The sequence below is a fragment of the Macrosteles quadrilineatus genome, unplaced genomic scaffold, assembly GCF_028750875.1.
Source record: "Macrosteles quadrilineatus isolate MER2022 unplaced genomic scaffold, UCM_ALF_1.0 Scaffold_1__1_contigs__length_201487025, whole genome shotgun sequence".
Taxonomy (NCBI): Eukaryota; Metazoa; Arthropoda; class Insecta; order Hemiptera; family Cicadellidae; genus Macrosteles; species Macrosteles quadrilineatus.
In genome coordinates this window covers 88,798,044-88,818,893 of record NW_026542594.1, presented here as the reverse complement: position 1 = coordinate 88,818,893, position 20,850 = coordinate 88,798,044, and the positions used below count along the sequence as shown (strand labels likewise).

Below are 20,850 nucleotides of genomic sequence, written 5' to 3'. Positions count from 1 at the left end.
ATTTGTCGTGTCCGTGCTTCGCAATGGGGCAAGAATACTATGTGCAGGCGTTTTTTCTCCGTTGGGACACATTAGGCTTCGTCCAAACTCTATGGTTCTTATGTCACTTAATGACACACCATTTGTCTGCTAAATCAATTGCTGGGTTTGAAAATAGATAATACTGAACTAATAAGTAAACTAAAACAGAATTCAAAGGTTTAAAAATAATATAGATAACTATCCCACATTATAATAAAAACATACTGTCACTTCTCTCGACCCAATATAGAAATCTATGGTAGAATCAAAATGTAACTCAAGGAAAAGTAAACACACTATAACAAAAACAAATCTAACCACTGTAGAATGCACTTTTAATGGGTTCCTGTATTTTGGAGAGGGTTTATCGAAAAACTGATTTTTTTCGGCGAAGTTTCACATCATGAATTGTCATTCCAGTATGGGTTGATTGGTGTGCGGTTTACGGTTTCATCAAATGTCCAGATTCTTGTTAGCTTTATATATGCCGTTTGCACGATAATAATAGTAAATACATTAACTAAGGATACTAAATTTCGTTCAAAACAAAATTGCATGCATTTATTGTATTTTTATAAATTCAACACACATTAAACTTAATGCATACGACATTATTTGTGTTTCCAGAAACAACAGAGAATTAAAATATAGAGAAGAAAGATATATGAGCTGGAACACAGCAGGGAGTTCAAAAATAAACGACCCAAGCCCGAGGTAGAAATAGTTCTCGGAGGTGGGACTTACTGATTTGGTATCGCACGTTTGTTTAGGCAAAGTAATTTACTTAAGTAATTTAATAGAAGTTAAAATGAGAAAAATGCAATACTCTTTCCTTCAAAAGTTATTTTTCTGTCACAGTATTTAAACGAGTTTAACTGAAAATATGAATGGAATGTCCAACAACGTAGATCCAAGAAAATAATTTATATAACGAATCCAAGCTAAAAACATTTATGAAATGTTACAAATTCGTTTAACCATGTTGCAAAATATATTAATTGTTCCTCTTATTTGACTGGTATTTTAGAATTAATATCATTCGTCGCGTATTTCATAAATCATACAAGATGTTGATTGCGCGTTCCTCGCTTCCTCGTCTCGCTCAGACGGTTGTGATGTAAACGCTTGAATAACGTTCTAAAAAAAAATCAAATAAATTAGTTGAAAGTCCATAACAAGTTTCTATTCATTATTTTACAAAAATATACTGTCCATCAGAGGCAACGCCTAACAGTTTTGGATGATTTTAGCCTTTTCAGATAAATCTGAATCACAGGTGATATATAAAACGATCCACCACTACACGAATGAATGTTTCAAATCGCATCAAGAAGACTTCCGCATTTGCCTGGTCATATAGTAATATGGACATAAATGATTCAGTTACCTAATAAAAAATCTATTCAACAATAAGCTGTCATTAAAATGTGAATGACTTGCTGTCTGTTCCCAATATATTTTTAATGTCACAATGTATTCACATTTTACTTTCTGAAAGACATTCTAATAATTTTGTAAACCTTTGAAGCACTTCTTTCATAGGACTATTATATATCTTTACCTACAACAATACAATAACCATTTAACACTGAAATGCTACCCAAACGTATGCTACCCAAATGGTTATTGTATTGTTCCCATACAACCCATATTGTATTGTACCCATACAATATACTCTTGATGCACATGGCAAACCCATTTGTATTAAATCTATTATTAGCAGCACCTCATGGAAATACTAATCATTGATAAGGTAATAAAATAGTGTTAGTACTTTCTGAAGAAAAAAAACGTTTTATTATTTAAGTTAATATTTTATACGGTTCCATTCATACTTGGCTTAAAATACCTACTTTGTATGGTCACCATTTCAATGATAAGAATTAAAGTAACGTATTAAAGTAATACTTAAATATTTATTAAAGGTGGTGTAATAGTCATTTATGAATTATAAAAGACAAGCAGTTTATTCCATTTTAGATCTTATTGTTACAGTTTTTCAACACAAAAGTGACTCCGCTTAAGTCTTGGAATTGATATTATCCTCTTGAAACGATTGAAAGACATTATCAGAATGGTGAAAAACATTACAGTATAACCACTTCTGTAGGGCTAACTTCTGTCCTTTGTCAAAGTTTACTCCACTAAGATCAAACAAGGGACGTATCAGCCTCTAGGCAGGAAGTTATCTGTCAGGGATGTTATCGGCGGCGGTGGCGGTGGTGTTGTGTGTGTGTGTGGCGTCTTAGGCAGATGCTCGTAGCAGTTTACAACTGTTCCTATTATAACTTTGCCTCTTCAACAGTCATAGCAGACATAACGGTAAGAACCATTATTAGGAAACATTTCACTAATTCTTGATATACTGGATATTAGATTGAAATGTTATTATTTTGAACAGTAGATTTTAAGTTTCTGTTATTTTTTTTTACTATTCCAGTGCATGGCAAGTTTAACGAGTAATTCAGTAAAACTATTGCAAAGGTTTATACTGTAACTGTTTAGTGAAAGGCAATGTATTATAATATCACAACCGAGGGATCATCTTTCACTTTTATTGGTCGTGTACATTTCCATTCAAAGAAATTTATTATTTAGTGAGTAACAAAAGATTATTAAGCTTTTAGAGTGTTTAAAATAAGTGGTCATCAATAGTAAGACTAAGCATTTGGCTAAGGTTTTGTTGCTGTTACGACTGTCTTAATGCAAGTGCCCTTGGCAAGCTTAGTTTAAAGTAAACAGATTAAAAATAAAGAAGTGTTATTTATCTTGTGGCCAAGGGATATTTTTACCATTAAGTGGATGAAGTAGTATAATGTCTTTAACAGCTATGTTTAAATACAATTAAAGATAGTTATGTGCAGTCGTTTTTATAACAGTGACTGCGGTATTGACTTACCCCAGGTGTTAGGTAATCAGCCCAGAGATTGGTAGCATGATTTACTGTGAGCGTGTTATAAGTCTTGAGGAAGGAAGTAATTCCCCATGGATGCTATCAAGGGATGAAAGTTTTCTGCTAGTTGCAGAGAATTGGAATTGCCTACAACTTCTCCTGTAACTAATCTTCATACAGGTAATCTACATGGCCAAGTTTATAACTTCATTCATACCTGTGTCAACTGAGCGGATTATTGTTCACGTTCTTACATATATTTACACAATATCTTAATAGAATAATGATTGAATTAGGTACAAAATTTGCATGAAATATTAACAAACCAAATTATAGTAGTTAAGAGAACTGTGGTCTATATTTATGATTAATTATAATATGTTTTGAATAAAATTTCAACTCTCAATTATTTTGAATAGTCAATTTTTTAATGGACTGGATTTTATTGTAATTAAATTTCTTTATGAATTTGGACTTCGTCTTTTTAAGGGTAGGTAGACTTTTAATTCTTCTTTTATATAAATTTTATTAAACTTTCTTCCAAAATTATGAATTACAACATACTCTTATGAATTCCCGTAGTTATGATTGTTTTCTTAAAGAATGTAATACATACACATGTTGAAAAATGGAACCTAACCATTTAAGCGAACATTTTAATTGAATTTAAAACATAGTCTTATTAACTGTTTTACTAATTAAATTTGTTAATATATTTATTTACAAAACTGTGATTGTGGCCTAAGTGTCAAAATACGTGTTTAAAGAAATGATTTCTAGGATACTGAATGGGGTTTCTTATTTTATTGAATAATTGAAAAAGTTTTTCTAAACAGTGAACATAAATTACCAAAAAGTGTGTGTGTGTGTGTGTGTGTGTTGGAATGAATAGATTTTAAGGCATTAGGGAACCTCAAAATGAAAAAGCGTTTCGGTCCTGTGAGTAGTTTTAACGGGCAACATACAGTAGTAACTAATCTTATGATTTGTCCATCTAAGTAACTAGAAAAAAAAACGCTATATTAAGGTTTAGTGATTTTATTTGAGTTGGTGAGATATTGATAGTACTTTATGTTAACTCAAATAACAAGAAAATCACATTGGTATTTTAAAACACAGATAAGTAAGTAAATATTATAAAATAGCCTTGATTAACACAGCAAATAAAGTAATAAAGGAGGTTACATAAATTATTACCGGGCGTTAATTTATGTTTACCCTCTTTTTCCGTGGAAAACATTTAGGTCTTTAGTCTCTAAACTCATTTGAAAGCAAAGTTCTTTGCAGTATCGATTAAATAATACTGTAAGATTTCCCTAACACAGGACATAGCTGCAAGGTTAAAAATTTCCAATGTATGAAGATATTTTCAACGTTCCCTGTGGCAGTTTGAACATGAGTTTGCGTGCCGAAGTTATTGCAAGCTCGATTGCGGTGAAACTTCATCTGGCTCATTCTGCATCGAAGTATAACTTTATTATAGTTGGTTGTAAATTTGAGTTTAGGACTGCTGCAGTCCTACAAAAACACCTTAAATAGTTTAAAAGGTTTTTTTAAAGTTTAGTTTGTGCCTTAAGTATTTCGTTTCAATTACACATCATTGATTTTGAACATCATCAATTTGGGTGGTAATCGTTTTATATATTACTATAATTTATATGCATTATGGCGTTTATAGAAACTTCTGAAAAACATCAAAAAATTAAACATATTGTTTCTTTGTAACCACGCACAATTGTTTGTGGAGAGTTTTATCAAAGATTATAAACCTAAGTGAGTGCTTACTAGTCCCTATTATTATCAATAATTTCAAAACTATCGACCATTTTTCTATTTGAGCTTATACTGATAATTTCAATACTATTTCACAAATTCTAGTTTTGATTTATCAGTTTTGCTTAAGAGTTCTTTTATATCTCGCTACCAAACGAATGTTATTTGTAGTTACAAGCACCATGAGTTAAAGTTACTGTTCAGAGAAAAATTCAGAGTGTTCTTTGAATTGGAATTTTACTTTTAATGACTTAACATTAGTTGAGAACATAATTAGACCTTAAATTTACTAACTTGGTTTGGTTCCCAATAAGGAAATATAAATACCAGTAGTTCTCCAGTAATATTTAGTTCAATGGCGGTCACTTACAATATTAAACTTTAAGAGTAGAAGTATTGCATTGATAAACAAAACTACTGTGGTAGTATTTTACCTAGGCAACTTACAATTTTAAAATACACAATAATTTTAACGACACCTAAGTTAGGAAAATCGGTTCACAATCAAAGGAAGACAATTCTTGTTGGTTTTTATTTACTAAATACGCTCAAATATTGTTGTAAACAGTATCTCCCTTATTTACGAACCAATTTTCTTAAATTAGGTACCATAGAATTTTAACAAAATTGTGTAACTTAAAATCAATAAACTACTTTTGTTAGCTGACCTAGTTTTTATGTTATTTCAGCTTAAAACCTTTAAATAACGGTCATTTTGAATTATTTTTTTTAAGTTTTCGTGTTATCAACCTATATAGTACATTTCGATTACATATGAAAACCCGTAAAAAATGTTTTTTTGTAAAGAAACGGCAGCTGTACGGGTAACTTGAGTTATAAAAATTTGTAATGTGATATTTGAGTTTTTCTTTGATCGAGAAATTATAATCAAAAATTTCGGTAAACAATGAGGGAGCACCTAGTATAATTACTCATGAAACCTTCCTTTCAATTAAAAACCAATAGAAAATAATATTCCTAATACAAGTAATATAAAAATAGTCCAATGGACGTTAAACTCCTGGAATAAAACTGTTATTCGTTGCCAGAAATAAAGTAACAATTGTTCAAGAAAAGTGCTGCACTTTGACAAAAAAAGTTGACAAAGCAGAAGTAATCAAAGCCAAGTCACATGACTTGCACGCCCCGTCGCAGGTGTTGCCGATATTGTTCACTTTGTTCATTATTGCCAGGTTGTCCCGCTAATGGAAACCAATCACAGCCTATTGTAATTTTACACATTCTAGCAAATCTATTCATGAATATTTCTTTAGCATCAAACAGCGGAAACGTTACGACTTATAAAAATTACTTTTCTGTAGTTACGATATCAGTATTCACTATTGGACTTCATGTATGAAATATTTACTCCAAAACGTTATTTAACTTTATCTTTTGTTTACACGTGCCATTACCTTATGCCTTTAACAATAAATTTCTGAACGCGATGCGTGAATATGGAGTTTAATGGTCTGTGCTGTAGCGTCATAGCCATAAAGAGAATTATTTTAACCACTTCCAGCATGTAATAAAACTCTTTGGTACCCTAACAACCTCAAATAAAGCTTGATTTGTACATACATGTTAATGTAGAAAGAAGCTAGGTGAAATTACATTTTGAGAGTAGTTTTTTATGTGATTAACAACAACAGTTACTATGAGTTGTCATTGTTCTTTCATTAAAAGGTGTTATTAAAAATAAGGACTGGACATATAATATTCTATTTAACTTACTTATACAGGTAAATGTAGGTGTGCACTTTTACATCCATCTTAAAATATGAAATATAATCACTTTGTGTTTACACAGGATTCTCAGTAGTGCAATCTTCTAAACAGAAATGACATTAAGTTGCGCGAATTATTTTTAAATATGATTAATGCTAAGCAGATAAAGTGAAGCACCTTCTTTGTCCCAACAAAACTGTTCCACTTACTTGTGCTCAGAGCGCCGGAATAATAACGTTAACACAGCAACATTTCTGTCACCGAATTAACGGAGTTGACTCCGCCTTAAAGTAATACATTTGTACAGTATTATTTCAATTAGATTCTACTTGCCTTTGAATTTTAGTTTGCTAACATTTAATAGCATTATATATTACATTAGCGGAGTGTTTCTTTAACTCATTATTGTTTTACATTAGATGAACTGTAAGCTACTTTATTCTAATATATCTATCTCCGCATCCTAGCATGCTAGGTTTAGTCTGGAATTATTACCCTACACATTACTTCAGGTTCACCAAGTGATTGGTAACATTATCAAATAGCAAAAATACATTGGTGTTGAGCAGGATTTGAACCCGAGAGCTCGTGCACCAAATTCTCGCGTTTAAGCACTAGACCAGCTCACCTATAACTGCAGGCTACATTAACATCGATTTAATTGATTGTTTAAATGAACTAAGATTACCAAATACACGCCACATGATTTTTAAATGTTGTGCCGCTTGATGGCTATTGTAGAGCGATAATTGAAATTTTAACATTGAGGAAATACTTACCAAGTACAGTTCTTTATAATATTATCATTTATAAATTGTATTTTATATAATTAATAACACTTGTACTGTATATAACAATAGTATGTAATATGTAATATATACTGTATAATTTTGTTTATATACAATATTTATTATTTTAAAAAATATTGGTTGGATATAAATAAAAACAAACACCATAAAATAATTAGTTAAATGTGTTCACATTGTTCAGTGTATCATTAGTGATTATTTATAGATCAATGGCTTCTTAATTTTTAGCATCTTGATTAACATTTTATTATTTGTTTCGTTTTAAATTGAAGCACAAAATATTAGCAACACGAGTTGAATACATAAATTAACGCAGAGCAAGTGTTGCAGACACTAACTTGACCCATCCATTCTTCCAGAATGATGCAAATGACGTTATTTAAACGCATACATATTAATATCTGTGTTCCTGGTATGGTCAAATACTAGTTGATATTGCCAGTCTCATTCATCACTTGTAAATCATACTCTGCCTCAAACATGCGACATCTGGGTGGCACGTGTTGTGCTGACAGTACTCACATCCAACACATTAACCGACCCGGTTCATATTTTAATGCGAATCACACACCACCTCCTATACAAAAACTTGTGGAAAACATATGGGCAGGATTTCTTGAGCATACGCCTTAAATATTTCAAACACTTATATGTACCAGTAAAACCTTATATCAACCGAACCGATTCATTCATGCGGTTGAACCACGCCACGAGGACATAAACTTTTGAATAAATGTAGACAGTACGAGTAGTACGCACATTGATTAAAAAATTACTTACATACATTCATCAGTAGATCTGACATCGACCTTAAACCACCTGTTCATCTCAATCTATTACATTGTAACCTGACACACAAACTCGTGAACAGCATCTGGGTGGCATGTGGACGTGGCGAACAGACACTAGTTAATCACTTAGACCTGCTTAGACCAGTTACTTCAACACTCCCGCCTATTATGTTAATCACATTGATACATCAATTTTTTGTTGGACATTTACGCCATCTGTTTTAATTTTTTCAACTTTGAATTCCGCACATCAAATTTCAATGTGAAGTGTCTCAGAAAATTTAGAACATCTATTGATAAATGTAAAGATAATTGTCTATTATTGACATGCAGATATTAAGAAACTAAATTTGTTTCTGGCATTTTAAACTCAACATATTTAACATTTTCTTAAACCTAATATTCTGGTATTTTGGTAGGAGACATTAACTGCCTTGAAGAACTAAGATAAAGCAAGGGAGCAGGGTAATGTTAAACATAGTTTTCTCCACCGCTGAACACCGACTGCACTGCGGGTGTATCCACTCGCATAGAACATGCGGGTCCACATTAACACAATATTCTGCTTTCTTTCTTTATACCTGCCAAATATTCAATTTTACGTTAATCATTGATTGGGTAACTTATTGTCTACTTTTAACCTGTAAAGTGTAGTTTTATTAACTTAGTTTTTAAATATGTTTAGTGTTAAATATGCTTCAAAACTATCCCTATTGCAATTTTCATTGTGACGAAAACGCTGTATTAATTGATATACAGAATGTTTGAATTAGAAAACTGTATTTTTTTGAGAAAGAATAGAAAAGAATATTGTCCTCAAGGATTTAGGTCTTGATGAATGAGCCGCGATGTTACTTTCTCTCTGCGATGTATTTTACAGAATATAATTGAGAGCTTAAAGAAAGGTCTTTGTCAAAGCTAGAGTATTAAAGCATCATAATTTCTTTTAGCATGTTATGCATTGAACACAACATCGACTCAAGTATATTTTTGTGACATGTTTCTGAATACACCTTTAAACTAAGCAAAATTATTAAAATTATTTTTGTACAAAATAATGAACCACTAGTTAAACATAATAACTTTAACTTGCACATATCATAATTATACTAACGAAATATTTTTATATAATCTATTACGTAAAATTATTGCTATTTATTAAAGGTAAAAAACAGCTAGTATTTTTATATTGCTGAACATCATTCTAAAAACAAAGCTATTAAAATTCAGTACCGTCAAGTTTAAATTGAAATCAATTGCTGTATTGGTCGTCATAAATTAGCAGTATTTATGACTTGGTGTTAAGGATATTTATTTTTGGTATAGGCCTATAATGCTAATAATGAATACACAATTTTGAGAAACCCGTAAACGGAACACCTAAACTTTTCATGATGTGAAACTTAAGAAAAAGGTTCTTTAAGTAAACCCTCTTCTAAGGGCACGAACCACAATCAAAAAGGGCTGTATTTAATCACATTTAAAATATTGAAGATGCATCTCAGCTATTACATTTGTTTTTTTTTATATAGGCCTAACTAGCAGAGTGCCCGTTCTACGGACAGGCATTTTTTACACAGTTTCACGGAAACCTCACAGAAAGCGTGTGGATCATAAACATAAACAAATGACGCACGGTAACTGACTGTATCATAAACTACTAATATTATCCAACCATATGAGACGGTTCCATTTAAGTAATGTTAATGTATACTTTCAGGCTAGTTGCTTCAGGCATAGATTGTTTATGTTTATTATCCATACCGGGTCTGTTCTAGTATTTGTCATTGAAACCTTAAGTTCAGCACTATATTTAATTAAAATACGCAGCATCTCGCAAAAACAATATATAAATACCCAAAAAATCACACAACACTTACAGAGTAATTAGCCCATAAAGGCATTCTCACCAATCCAGTGAATACAGTAAATCGGGTTGAATCTTATCGCTACTCTTAGCTCTCTCTAAGTAGGCTGCGTATGTTTCAGACCTTAGCTGGTGCTACACAGAATATAGCAGACAGAACAGTATACTATACACTAAACAGTATTTTTGGCAGTGGGAAAATGGACTGTCTTCAAAGAAAAAAGTATTTTAAAAATGTATTCCACCAAGAATATATTTAGAGTAAGAATAATATGATAGGTTACGTACCTTTTGTCCGTCTTCAGGCAGGAGTGACTAGTTTCGTGTACAAAAAAAAACATTTAAGGAGGCCGGCCACATTTAATCGTACGAAAAACCGATGCAGCTTTTATGGCGGACACGACGGCACTGATCGTTCACATGTCGATACTTACACACACATAATCTCATGATAAACTTTACACACTAAATTACATTTGAGTTGTTAAAAGCAATGTTTTGTAAACATTGTCCTGTGGATTGACATGAGGGAGTTTTATAAAACTAAGAGAAACAATTGACATTTTTAACAATTCTGCTATTTCAATCAATTTAACGTTTAGTAAAGTAACTTAGATTTAAAAATACAAACAGTAATGTTCTTCTGTGTCGTCCCATTGCAAAGCTGGGTAAAGCAACTAGTTTTCAGTAAAGCTATTAAAGGACTTAGTGTTACAAAACATTCAGTTTGTTTAGGATACTCACTGTAACTTCAATGTAGGTACCTATAATTTGGAACTAGGGTTTTCCACGATTCATTAAAACGAATAGCGAAAATAAATAGAAATTTCCAGCTTCGGGCCTGACCGCGAGGCATTATTTGAATACACAATTATATTGTCAACGACTGTATGACTTAAGAGATATATTTTTTTCTCACTTTTGTCATTATTTTCAAAGATTTTTTTAAAGAAGGTTTGTTTTCATTAAGGAAGCAGTAAAAAATACCGATTTTAACCGTATGTGTGGTGAAAATCAGCTTGAATTATTTTTGGGCAGTACAATATTTGCCTTCGTGATGAATTAACTACTTCAAAAAACCTTTGTCATAGCCAAATAAATTTAAAAGAATAATTGAGTTAAGAGTTGTTTTTATACTTCACCCTTAGTCAATATTTATGTTGATTTATGTAGTCTAGTGTATAAACAAAATACTATTAATGTAGTATTTATTATTAAAATGTCGTTTTCGGTGATAATAAAATATTCGGAGGGAGGTGGAGCTAGTCTAGTGGTAGAGCATGGGGGTTGTGAATCCTCAAGTTTTCCGACAGTTGCCAATCTCGTTAAACTATTCAATAATGACAAAAACCTAGCCTGGCCTAAAAAATAAGTAATACTAGTGGTCGTCCTGTGGTCGAAACTCGACCAAAAATAATATTAATGTACAGACTTCTCTATTTTCTCCCCACACTGTAAATAAAACATGTGATTGGGATTTCTTCCATTTGTTTTGATTTTCTGTTTACATTTTGTTGTTATTTCGTCACCATCATGGCAACCCAGTTGGTCCATGTTAATTTTTTGAAGTTTTCAAATTCGTTTTTTGTGCTTATTTTTTAGCCTATTTTAATTTATAAAGGGATTCTGCACATCTACAGGCAAATATATTTCTAACAGTATGCGTATATTTCCCCTGCGATGCACACGAGCTGAGAAAAAAGGTTTTAAAGAAACATGCTTGCCCATTAATATATAGATAGATAGTTCCAAGCTAGATTTGAGAGTCAACGAATATGAAGATGAGACATAAGTAAAATAAAACATTTTAATCTTTATTTATTATTTTATTTTTCATTTATATCACACTCACATTCTCTATTAGTTTTAGATCACTCACTATAAATGCGTTTTATCGTTCATTGTCTAAATCTAACCGGGCGACACTTACCGTAAAAGATAACTTATGAACAGAAAGCAAGCATAAAGGCCGGGATAAAAGGAAGTGAACAACATCCAAAGAGATCAGCGACGATAATCTCTGAACAGAAGAGCTTGAGCAGCTTTGGTGGTGAAACGCGGTGGAATGAAAACAGGGCTTTTGATGTGGCGCGTGATGAACATTTTGTGTTTTTGCCTCATCATCGTCACCCAACACACAACACTTTGATAAACAATACAACCAGCTGAATCAGCGGCAACGACAACAACGTCAGCTACACGCCATAAACGCGTGTTTTCACCTAAATTATAACTGTTGACAAACTCTTGTTATCGAGTTCATTAGAACAGCTTTACCAAAGTGGCTTCACTAATTATGATAACTTCAACATTGAGTGGAATATTAAGTTTAGAGTAACTAATATATTTTTAGATTGTATTTATGTTATTTATAGAGGAAATATCCTTTCCGTTTTCAAAACTGTGATCGTCAGATCGTTATCAATCTTCCATAGGTACCAACATAGCGTAATATAATTGTGTAAACACATGTGCCTTAGTTTTAAAGCATGGCCCATGGGTAAGTTACAATGATTAGGATTGTGTTGACATTAGTTGTACTTTGGTAGCTTGGAGTGACGTAGGTCCACATATAAACCAGGTTAAGTGTAAGAAAGGGTCATGTGGCCCTAACATTGCCTGTGTAAATAAACAATTTTTCATTTCATTTCATATATTAGATTTATGATTGTAATAGTTCAGTCAGAACGTTGTAAAATGCTTAGATTTTCCGAGGATAAAAATTACAATTTATTTTATAGGCAGTACTGTAGTGTTTAAATGACCCTTTTCTCGACTCTCGCATTACTAAGTGTAGTACTGGGTGTAGCTTGGTCTATTTTAAATAATGGAACAACCTCGAAATGACGTTAAATTAAACAAAATAAACCCATTGTATAGCTTAAACGACAACTTTGGATTAGTAAATATGAAATAGCGTGTTACAATAAATATCCAGCAGATGTAAACGTGTCCATTTTTTTAGCGTCTATTTCTTTTAAAATTATATTGGCCAGATACACAACTGGCAAGTTGTAAATATGATAAGTAGGTTGTAATGGCTTTGGATTTAGGTTCGTGAAGAGGAAAGATTATGATAAAGATAGTACAATAGCTTATTGAATCGATACACAACTAAGTACAGCTTTGCTGACGGTCTCGGTACTTTTATTTGACTACTACAATATCGATATTTACTTGTAACTTTAATAAATTCATTTGAACTTGTTTGAACGTTTACACAGTAAATAGGTTTGATGGCTATTTAAAATTGAACTCTTGAAAAGAAAATAATCAAATGAGTGGTACATTAATTATTTAGCTTACAAATGATCAACAAATAATGAGTTTCGTTTATTAGCTAAGCATAGCCAATTCAGTTCTCGGGGCGAATTCTGTGGGAAGCGCCGGGTGATACAATATACATTGAGCCGTTGGGTCCGGAAAGCTATATGAAGCTACCAATGATTACTCACCTACGGTGCGGAGCGGACTGATTGGTTTTCTAACTTTTGTTTGAAAACTCAACATACTTCCATAGTGAAAAGAGACCCCATAGCTGTTCGTGATAATAATGATATTCAAATTAATTTAGGCGTCTAATAGTATTATATTGTTTGTATGTGAGTTAATATACACTGGAGGTCGTTCAGTGGTCGAAAACTGACCAAGAATAATGTAATGGATAGACTTCACTATTTTCACCCACGCTATTTGTGAACAATTTGATGATTGTGTAGCAGTCTTCAATATGTTTAGATTTTCTGTTTATTAATCGTAACAGAAAAATGGTTTATTTTAACGTTTGTTGCACTAATTACACACGGATCGTCTGACGCAAAAAGGTATCATAAACCATTTGTATATTGCAATTTACGATCCAGAGGCTTATACCCACCATCAACAGCATGGCAACCCATAAGGCCCATGTTATTTTTTTAAATTCATTTTTCGTACTTATTTTTTAGTCCATTTTAATTTATAAAGAGATTCTGCACATCTAGCTTTCACCTTGCGATGTATACACTAGCTGAGAAAACAGTTTTTTAAGAAACATGCTTGCCTATTAATATATAGATATATATAAACTCAAATTCTTTGTAATATTTTACTAGGTGGCGTTTGCAGAGGCATCCACAAAATTGAGCGGAGTCATCAGGGGTTCATACTATGTTGTTTTTGTCATACTGCAGTAAAAACAGTTGTTTTTAATGCATGCGTTGCGGGTCTAAAGTAGCATTTTTACTCTTTAGGGAGTAAAGATCGTTTTTAGCCTCTATGGAGTAAAAATCAGTTGTTGACAACTCAGTTGTAAATTTCTATTGTAAACGATTGCATGTATCGAAATATGTATCAATTTGTGCTTTGTAATCATTTTAACCTACAGTCTACAGTCTCTTCCCATAGCATTTTAGCATTGCAGATACATTAATCCATTCCCACACTCAACACTGCTCACCTTTACTACTTCCTTCATCACCCCCTACGTCGTGGACCTGTTTCCCTCTCTTCCCATAGCATTTTAGGACTGCAGATACATTAATGTAATTGCCAAAGGCAGTTCCCACACTCTGCACTGCAAGCCTTACTACTTCCTTCACCATTTCCTACGCCATAGACCTGTTTCCTTCCCTTCTCGTAGCATTTAAGTATTAGAATTGACTATATATTGGTATATTGACTATATAATGGTATTAGATACATTTATCTAACTGCCCAAACGGTTCCCCCACTCTCCACTGCCAGCCTTTAAAACTTCCTTCACCACTTCCTACGTCGTTGGGCCTGTTTCCTTCTCTTCTCTTAGCATTTTAGGATTGAAGATACATTAATCTAACTGCCACAGACGGTTCTCACATTATGCTCATACTTTACTACTTCCTACATCGTGGACCTGTTTTCATCACTTTCCATAGCATTTTAGTATTTTAGATACGTTAATATAATTGCCACAAACATTGCCCACACTTCACACCTCTAGCCTTTACTACTTCTTTCGCCATTTTCTATGTCGTGGGCATGCTTCCATCCCTTCTCATAGCATTTCAGCATTGCAGATAAGTTAATCTAACTGCTACAAAGGGTTCCCAGTTCCCACACTCCACACTGCTCACCTTACTACTTCCTTCACCTCTTCTTACGTCGCGGGCCTGTTTCTCTCTATTCCCATAGAATTTTAAGATTGTAGATACCTTAATCTAATCATCATAAACAGTTCCCACACTCCGAAAAGCTCGCCTTGACTACTTCCTTCACCACTTCCTACGTCTCGGACCTGTTTCCCTCCCTACCCTTAGCATTATTGGATTGCAAATACCTTAATCTATTGGTTATAAACATATCCCACACTCTGAACAACATTTCTTTTACTACTTCCTTCGCAACTTCATACGTCACCGACCTGATTCCCTCCCTTTCCATAGCATTTTAGGATTGCATATACCTTAATCTAATCGGCATAATCAGTTCCCTCACTCCGGACAGCTCACATTTACTGCTTCCTTCACCACCTCCTACGTCACGGACCTGTTTCCCTCCCTTTCCATAGCATTTTCGGATTGCAGATACCTTAATCTAATCGTCATAAACAGTTCCCAAACTCCGGACAACTCTCCTTCACTACTTCCTTCACCACTTCCTACGTCACGACCCGTTTCCCTCCCTTTCCATAACATTTTAGGATTACAGATACCTTAAACTAATCGTCATAAACAGTTGCCACACTCCAAAAAACTCGCCTTTACTACTTCCTTCGTCACTTTCTACGTCACAGACCTGTTTACCTCCCTTCCCATAACATTTTAGGTTTGTAGATACCTTTATCTAATCGTCATAAACAGTTTCCACACTCCGGACAGCTCGCCTTGACTACTTCCTCCGCCACTTCATACGTCGCGGACCTGTTTTCCTCCCTTCCCATAGCATTTTAGGTTTGTAGATACCTTAATCTATTGGTCATAAACAGATCCAACACTCCAGACAACTCGCCTTTACTACTTCATTCACCACTTCCTTCGTCACGGACCTGTTTTCCTCCCTTCCCATAGCATTTTAGGTTTGTAGATACCTTAATCCAATCGTCATGAACAGTTTCCACACTCCGGACAGCTTGCCTTGACTACTTCCTTCACCACTTCCTACGTCGCAGACCCCTTTTCCTCCCTTCCTATAGCATTTTAGGTTTGCAAATACCTTAATCTAATGGTCATAAACAGATTCCATACCCCGAACAGCTCGCCTTTACTACTTCCTTCACCAATTCCAACGTCTCGGACCCCTTTTCCTCCATTTCCATAGAATTTTAGGAATGCCTTTAATATTACCTTTATCTAATCGTCATAAACAGTTTCCACACTCCGGACAGCTCGCCTTGACTACTTCCTTCACCACTTCATACGTCGCGGACCTGTTTTCCTCCCTTCCCATAGCATTTTAGGTTTGTATATACCTTAAGCTATTGATCATAAACAGATCCAACACTCCAGACAACTCGCCTTTACTACTTCCTTCACCACTTTCTACGTCACGGACCTGTTTTCTCCCTTCTCATAGCATTTTAAGTTTGTAGATACCTTAATCTAATCGTCATAAACAGTTTCCACACTCCGGACAGCTCGCCTTGACTACTTCATTCATCACTTCCTACGTCGCGGACCTGTTTTCCACCCTTCCCATAGCATTTTAGGATTGCAAATACCTTTATCTAAGGGTCATAAACAGATTCCATATCCCGAACAGCTCGCCTTTACTACTTCCTTCACCACTTCCTACGTCGCGAACCTGTTTCCTTCCCTTCTAATAGCATTTTAGGATTGCAGATACCTTTATAATCGTCATAAACAGTCCACACTCCCTACAGCTCGCCTTGACTATTTCCTTCACCAATTCCTACGTCGCGGACCCCTTTTCCTCCCTTCCAATAGAATTTTAGGAATGCCTTTAATATTACCTTTATCTAATCGTTATAAACAGTCCCCACACTCTGGACAGCTCGCCTTGACTACTTCCTTTACCACTTCCTACGTCGCGGACCAGTTTTCCTCCCTTCCTATAAAATTTTAGGAATGCAGATACCTAAATCTAATCGTCATAAACAGTTTCCACACTCCAGACTGCTCTCCTTTACTACTTCCTTCACCACTTCCCACGTCACGGACCTCAAGCTAGTGTCGTCATTTGATTATATTTATGATCCATACCGTTTCTGTTCTAATATCTGTGGATTAATGCTATCAGCTATTTCTTTTCTACTGCATTCAAAAGTCAACAGCTGATCATATGTTTTTGTTTATGTGTCAAATCCTTCTTCCATAAGGATTACATTGAAACTTTGAGACCCAGTGGGGCGGATTCCTGAGAGACTTTTTTAACGCCATATAGATGTTGGCACTCATCGATATGGTCTCTATCACCATGCAAAATTTGAAAACGATTGATTCATCCGTCTAGGAGGAGTTTGCGTATTACGAAATGCATAAGAGTCGACGTATAAGAGCTTCGCTCGCTTCGCTCGCTCCGCTCAAAGAGTCATTCAGATAGCCTAAATAAAAGTCCTGTGGTAGAACGATGTCGTGATTTTCTTTTAAAATTATATAAATATGCTGTTTTAAGTAAATATAACATTGGATATGTTTTCATTCATATTACACATTAATATCACACATAAAAAGTATGAAAAAAGTGAAAACAAATTGTTTGTTTTTTTAATTCCTAAACCACATTGACGTATCCTAATAAGATTAATAAGCATTATATCTTTATTTTTTTAATAGCGGTTATAAAGGTAATTGCTCGATCAAAGAGGACCTTTCTTTATTCAAGTAATAAAAACATAGAGAACTAAAAAGCCTCATTAAATGGCTTAAAAAGCATTACCTAAACAATGTGTTGCATTTCATACCAAAGATCAGCTGATCTTGAAGGCAGTAAATTACCTATATAAACGTTTACTTGCTTTACTTCATTCATCAGGCGTATATTGAATTATTAAAACATACTCCTTTAGTAAAAAAAAAAGGCAGAAGCATTGATCTACTAACATTCATCGAGTTTCCTTTTGAATGTACATACATTTATATAATGTATTATAAATTATTATGTATTTATGTATATTATGTATGTTATTATTATTTATTATGTATTGTAATTTATATAATACATTTATATGATATTTTAAAAAGTTGTTTAATTTGTAATCAATTTCCTTTACAGGATAATACAAAAATGTTGCAGGTGTTGATATGCAGGGTGAAGTTGATGTTCAAGTAGTATTTGAGAGGATACAAATAAAGTTGAGACTTTGGTTGTAGGTATTCGGAATAAATACAAATATCTGGGAGAAGAATTGATCGGTAATCTTCATACCGAATATATACATTAGAGATTTACTGAACATAAACTTAAGAGCCAATGTATACAAGTCAAACAAAACACGACTAAACAATAACATTCAGCTTTGGTAAACTTGTTAAGTCACTTTAATTGAATGCTTTGGCGATGTTTTCTGGAATTTCTGTTATTGGAAACGATTTAAATGTTCGATAGAAAATACTTGCATACTTTTGAAGTTCAAGTACTGTTTTATTTCGTAGATTTATTTTGTTCGGAAATATTTCTCTAGCAATAAACCTATGGTATTTTAGTATTAATTTTTTACCATAGTAAAAACCAATACGATACCACTAGTAATATAAACAGTGCCAACTGAATACAGCTCCTTGATAAACATTGGTATCAAAATAGGAACAGCGGAAATATTAAGTTACAGTGTGTATTAACGTGAATATTTTATTCTAAATATCTAACGGGACTTTATTAATAACCACTGACAAATCCACAAGTAATATAATTAAACAGCAACGTTAATCACAATCACATCAATAAACCCAATCTATAATGACCAACTTGGTTTTTCAGTTTTTTTAATTTCATTTATTGATTTAAAATTACCCACCTTAAATTTTCATAAATCAAATTCAAAAAATTATGAGTCTTAGATTAATACATATAGGTTTAGTATGTGATGACAAATACTATCTCTCTTTACTGTATTCTATTTACTAGTTACATTATTTTTACTACGAGTATTTAGACGTATTCTCTAGGTTAAAATGAAATAGCTTTCTTGTCATGGAATATAATACAAAAATGTAATCTATTCTATAACAACAAATAATTCAAATTGTTCACTGTAACATTTAATACAAATAAAAGTAATTAATTACATATTACTTATTTTATTTCGACCTTTTTTCTGGTTTTAATAAAAAGGGATAAACGGAACATGTTCAAAATAAAGGTTTTAATACCAAGCCTTCAGTAGGATTTCCTTATCAATTTACAAAAAAAAAACAATTAAATGTATTTAGCATTGTTGGTCAACTTAAAAATATTAAAATATACTCCCATTTTTCTACTGACATTCATTGAGAGTTTTCTTTTGAATGTATTTATACATTGTAATGTCACTAAAGAGTTATATTATTCGTAATATATAGTCTTCACATGTTGATTCAAAAATATCAAGGAAAATAGAAGAGTTTTATGAACTCCCCCTTTATAGCAGTAGGATATGTGTTGTGGCAGTGACCTACCTATGAGTTTGCTCCACTGAGCCGGCGGTCGCCACTCGGGGTAGTGTTTGGGGAACAGATCCCTAGTCCAGAAGGTGTGCAGCACGACACGGTAGGTGGCTAGTTTGTCACACGGGGTGACTGTAGGTTGTGGGTCGGGGGGAGACGTAGAGTTGGAGGAGGCTAGGGCTACAAACAGCAACACCGCGGCTACAGGCAGCATCGTCACAACACAGTCCCGGCAACACTGGCCACACTACAACACTGACACCGACACTACTGAGTACTGACACGGCACGGCAACCATCGACTGGCGCTCCCACCCCCACACACCACACACCGCGCAGGCGCCACTCCCGCGCCACCACGTGCTCATTACCTTATAGAAAATATTAATTTAAACGACAACGGACTTTTATTTCATTCAAACCTCTGCTCATTTCTAATTATTCTTTGTCAATATTGTTTGTTTTTAAAATACAGTGGAAATTCCTAAGTTTTTAAATTTACTCCTTTAAAAAAGTGATATTCAAAGGGATAATAATAACCACCATTCTTCTTTTTTATTTTCGTTACAACAATAAAAATAACAATACAATTTATGTAGGCTATTTTGGTTTATGGTAAAACAGCTGTGCATAAAAATCAATTGGGCGACCTCTTTATAACAAAACACCTGAAGCTATGTTAAGAAATCAGAAACTCAATGTTGACTCTCAGAATTGTCTTTTAAAAGGTTACGAGATTTAGGTGTTGCTTGGTTATCAAATGAATCAGAATAGATTTTCCCTAACCCATTATTCTTTTTATTTTAGATTTGAACTAAACAGTAGATTTTCCCGTTGTGTGCAAATTTGATAATAGCTTACTGTAATATTGCTTAAAGTATATAGTGTTAATCTGTCCAATTCTTTTTTAAAATCTTTCATAAATAATGTGTTTATACATTGAACACTTCCTTTTCTTGGTCTTTTTCTGAATGTATTACTTTTACTTCACATCCTAGGACACTAGGTTCTAGCCCAGAACTGTTTATACATTACTTCAGGCTAATCCTAGAGGGACATGGCATTATCACATCGATAAATCCATGGGAAATTGGTGTGATTTGAACCCAGGACCTCAAACTCCGAAGCCCCGAGCTCAACTCCTAGATTAGCTTGCTCACTACAATTTATTACTCGAATTAATTGTCATTTAATTTTACTGTCCATCCTTTTTATCATACAATTTATGTTGTATGAATTATTTACTGATTAAACAAACATACCATTATATTTAGCTTTAGATAAATATATAATTTTTTCAGTTTATAAATTAATTAATTTAGGTAATGCCAATACCTCATGAAATAAAGTTTCAGCAAAATATTGAACGTGATTACTTGTATCGCTGTTAATGCAACTAGTTATGATAA

General features: G+C 33.5%; 1 protein-coding gene across 3 annotated transcripts in view; it reads right to left on the bottom strand.

Moving 5' to 3' along the window:
- Positions 1-19,748, bottom strand: part of LOC128985333 (spondin-2) — a 90,881-nt gene extending 71,133 nt beyond the window's left edge. For all 3 annotated transcript variants that reach the window (XM_054404787.1, XM_054404874.1, XM_054404953.1), the window contains exon 1: positions 19,455-19,748. In XM_054404787.1, coding sequence (XP_054260762.1) covers positions 19,455-19,656 — 202 coding nt within the window. In that variant the 5' untranslated portion in view covers positions 19,657-19,748. The remainder of the gene's footprint in view (positions 1-19,454) is intronic.
- Between the last annotated feature and the right edge of the window lie 1,102 nt (positions 19,749-20,850).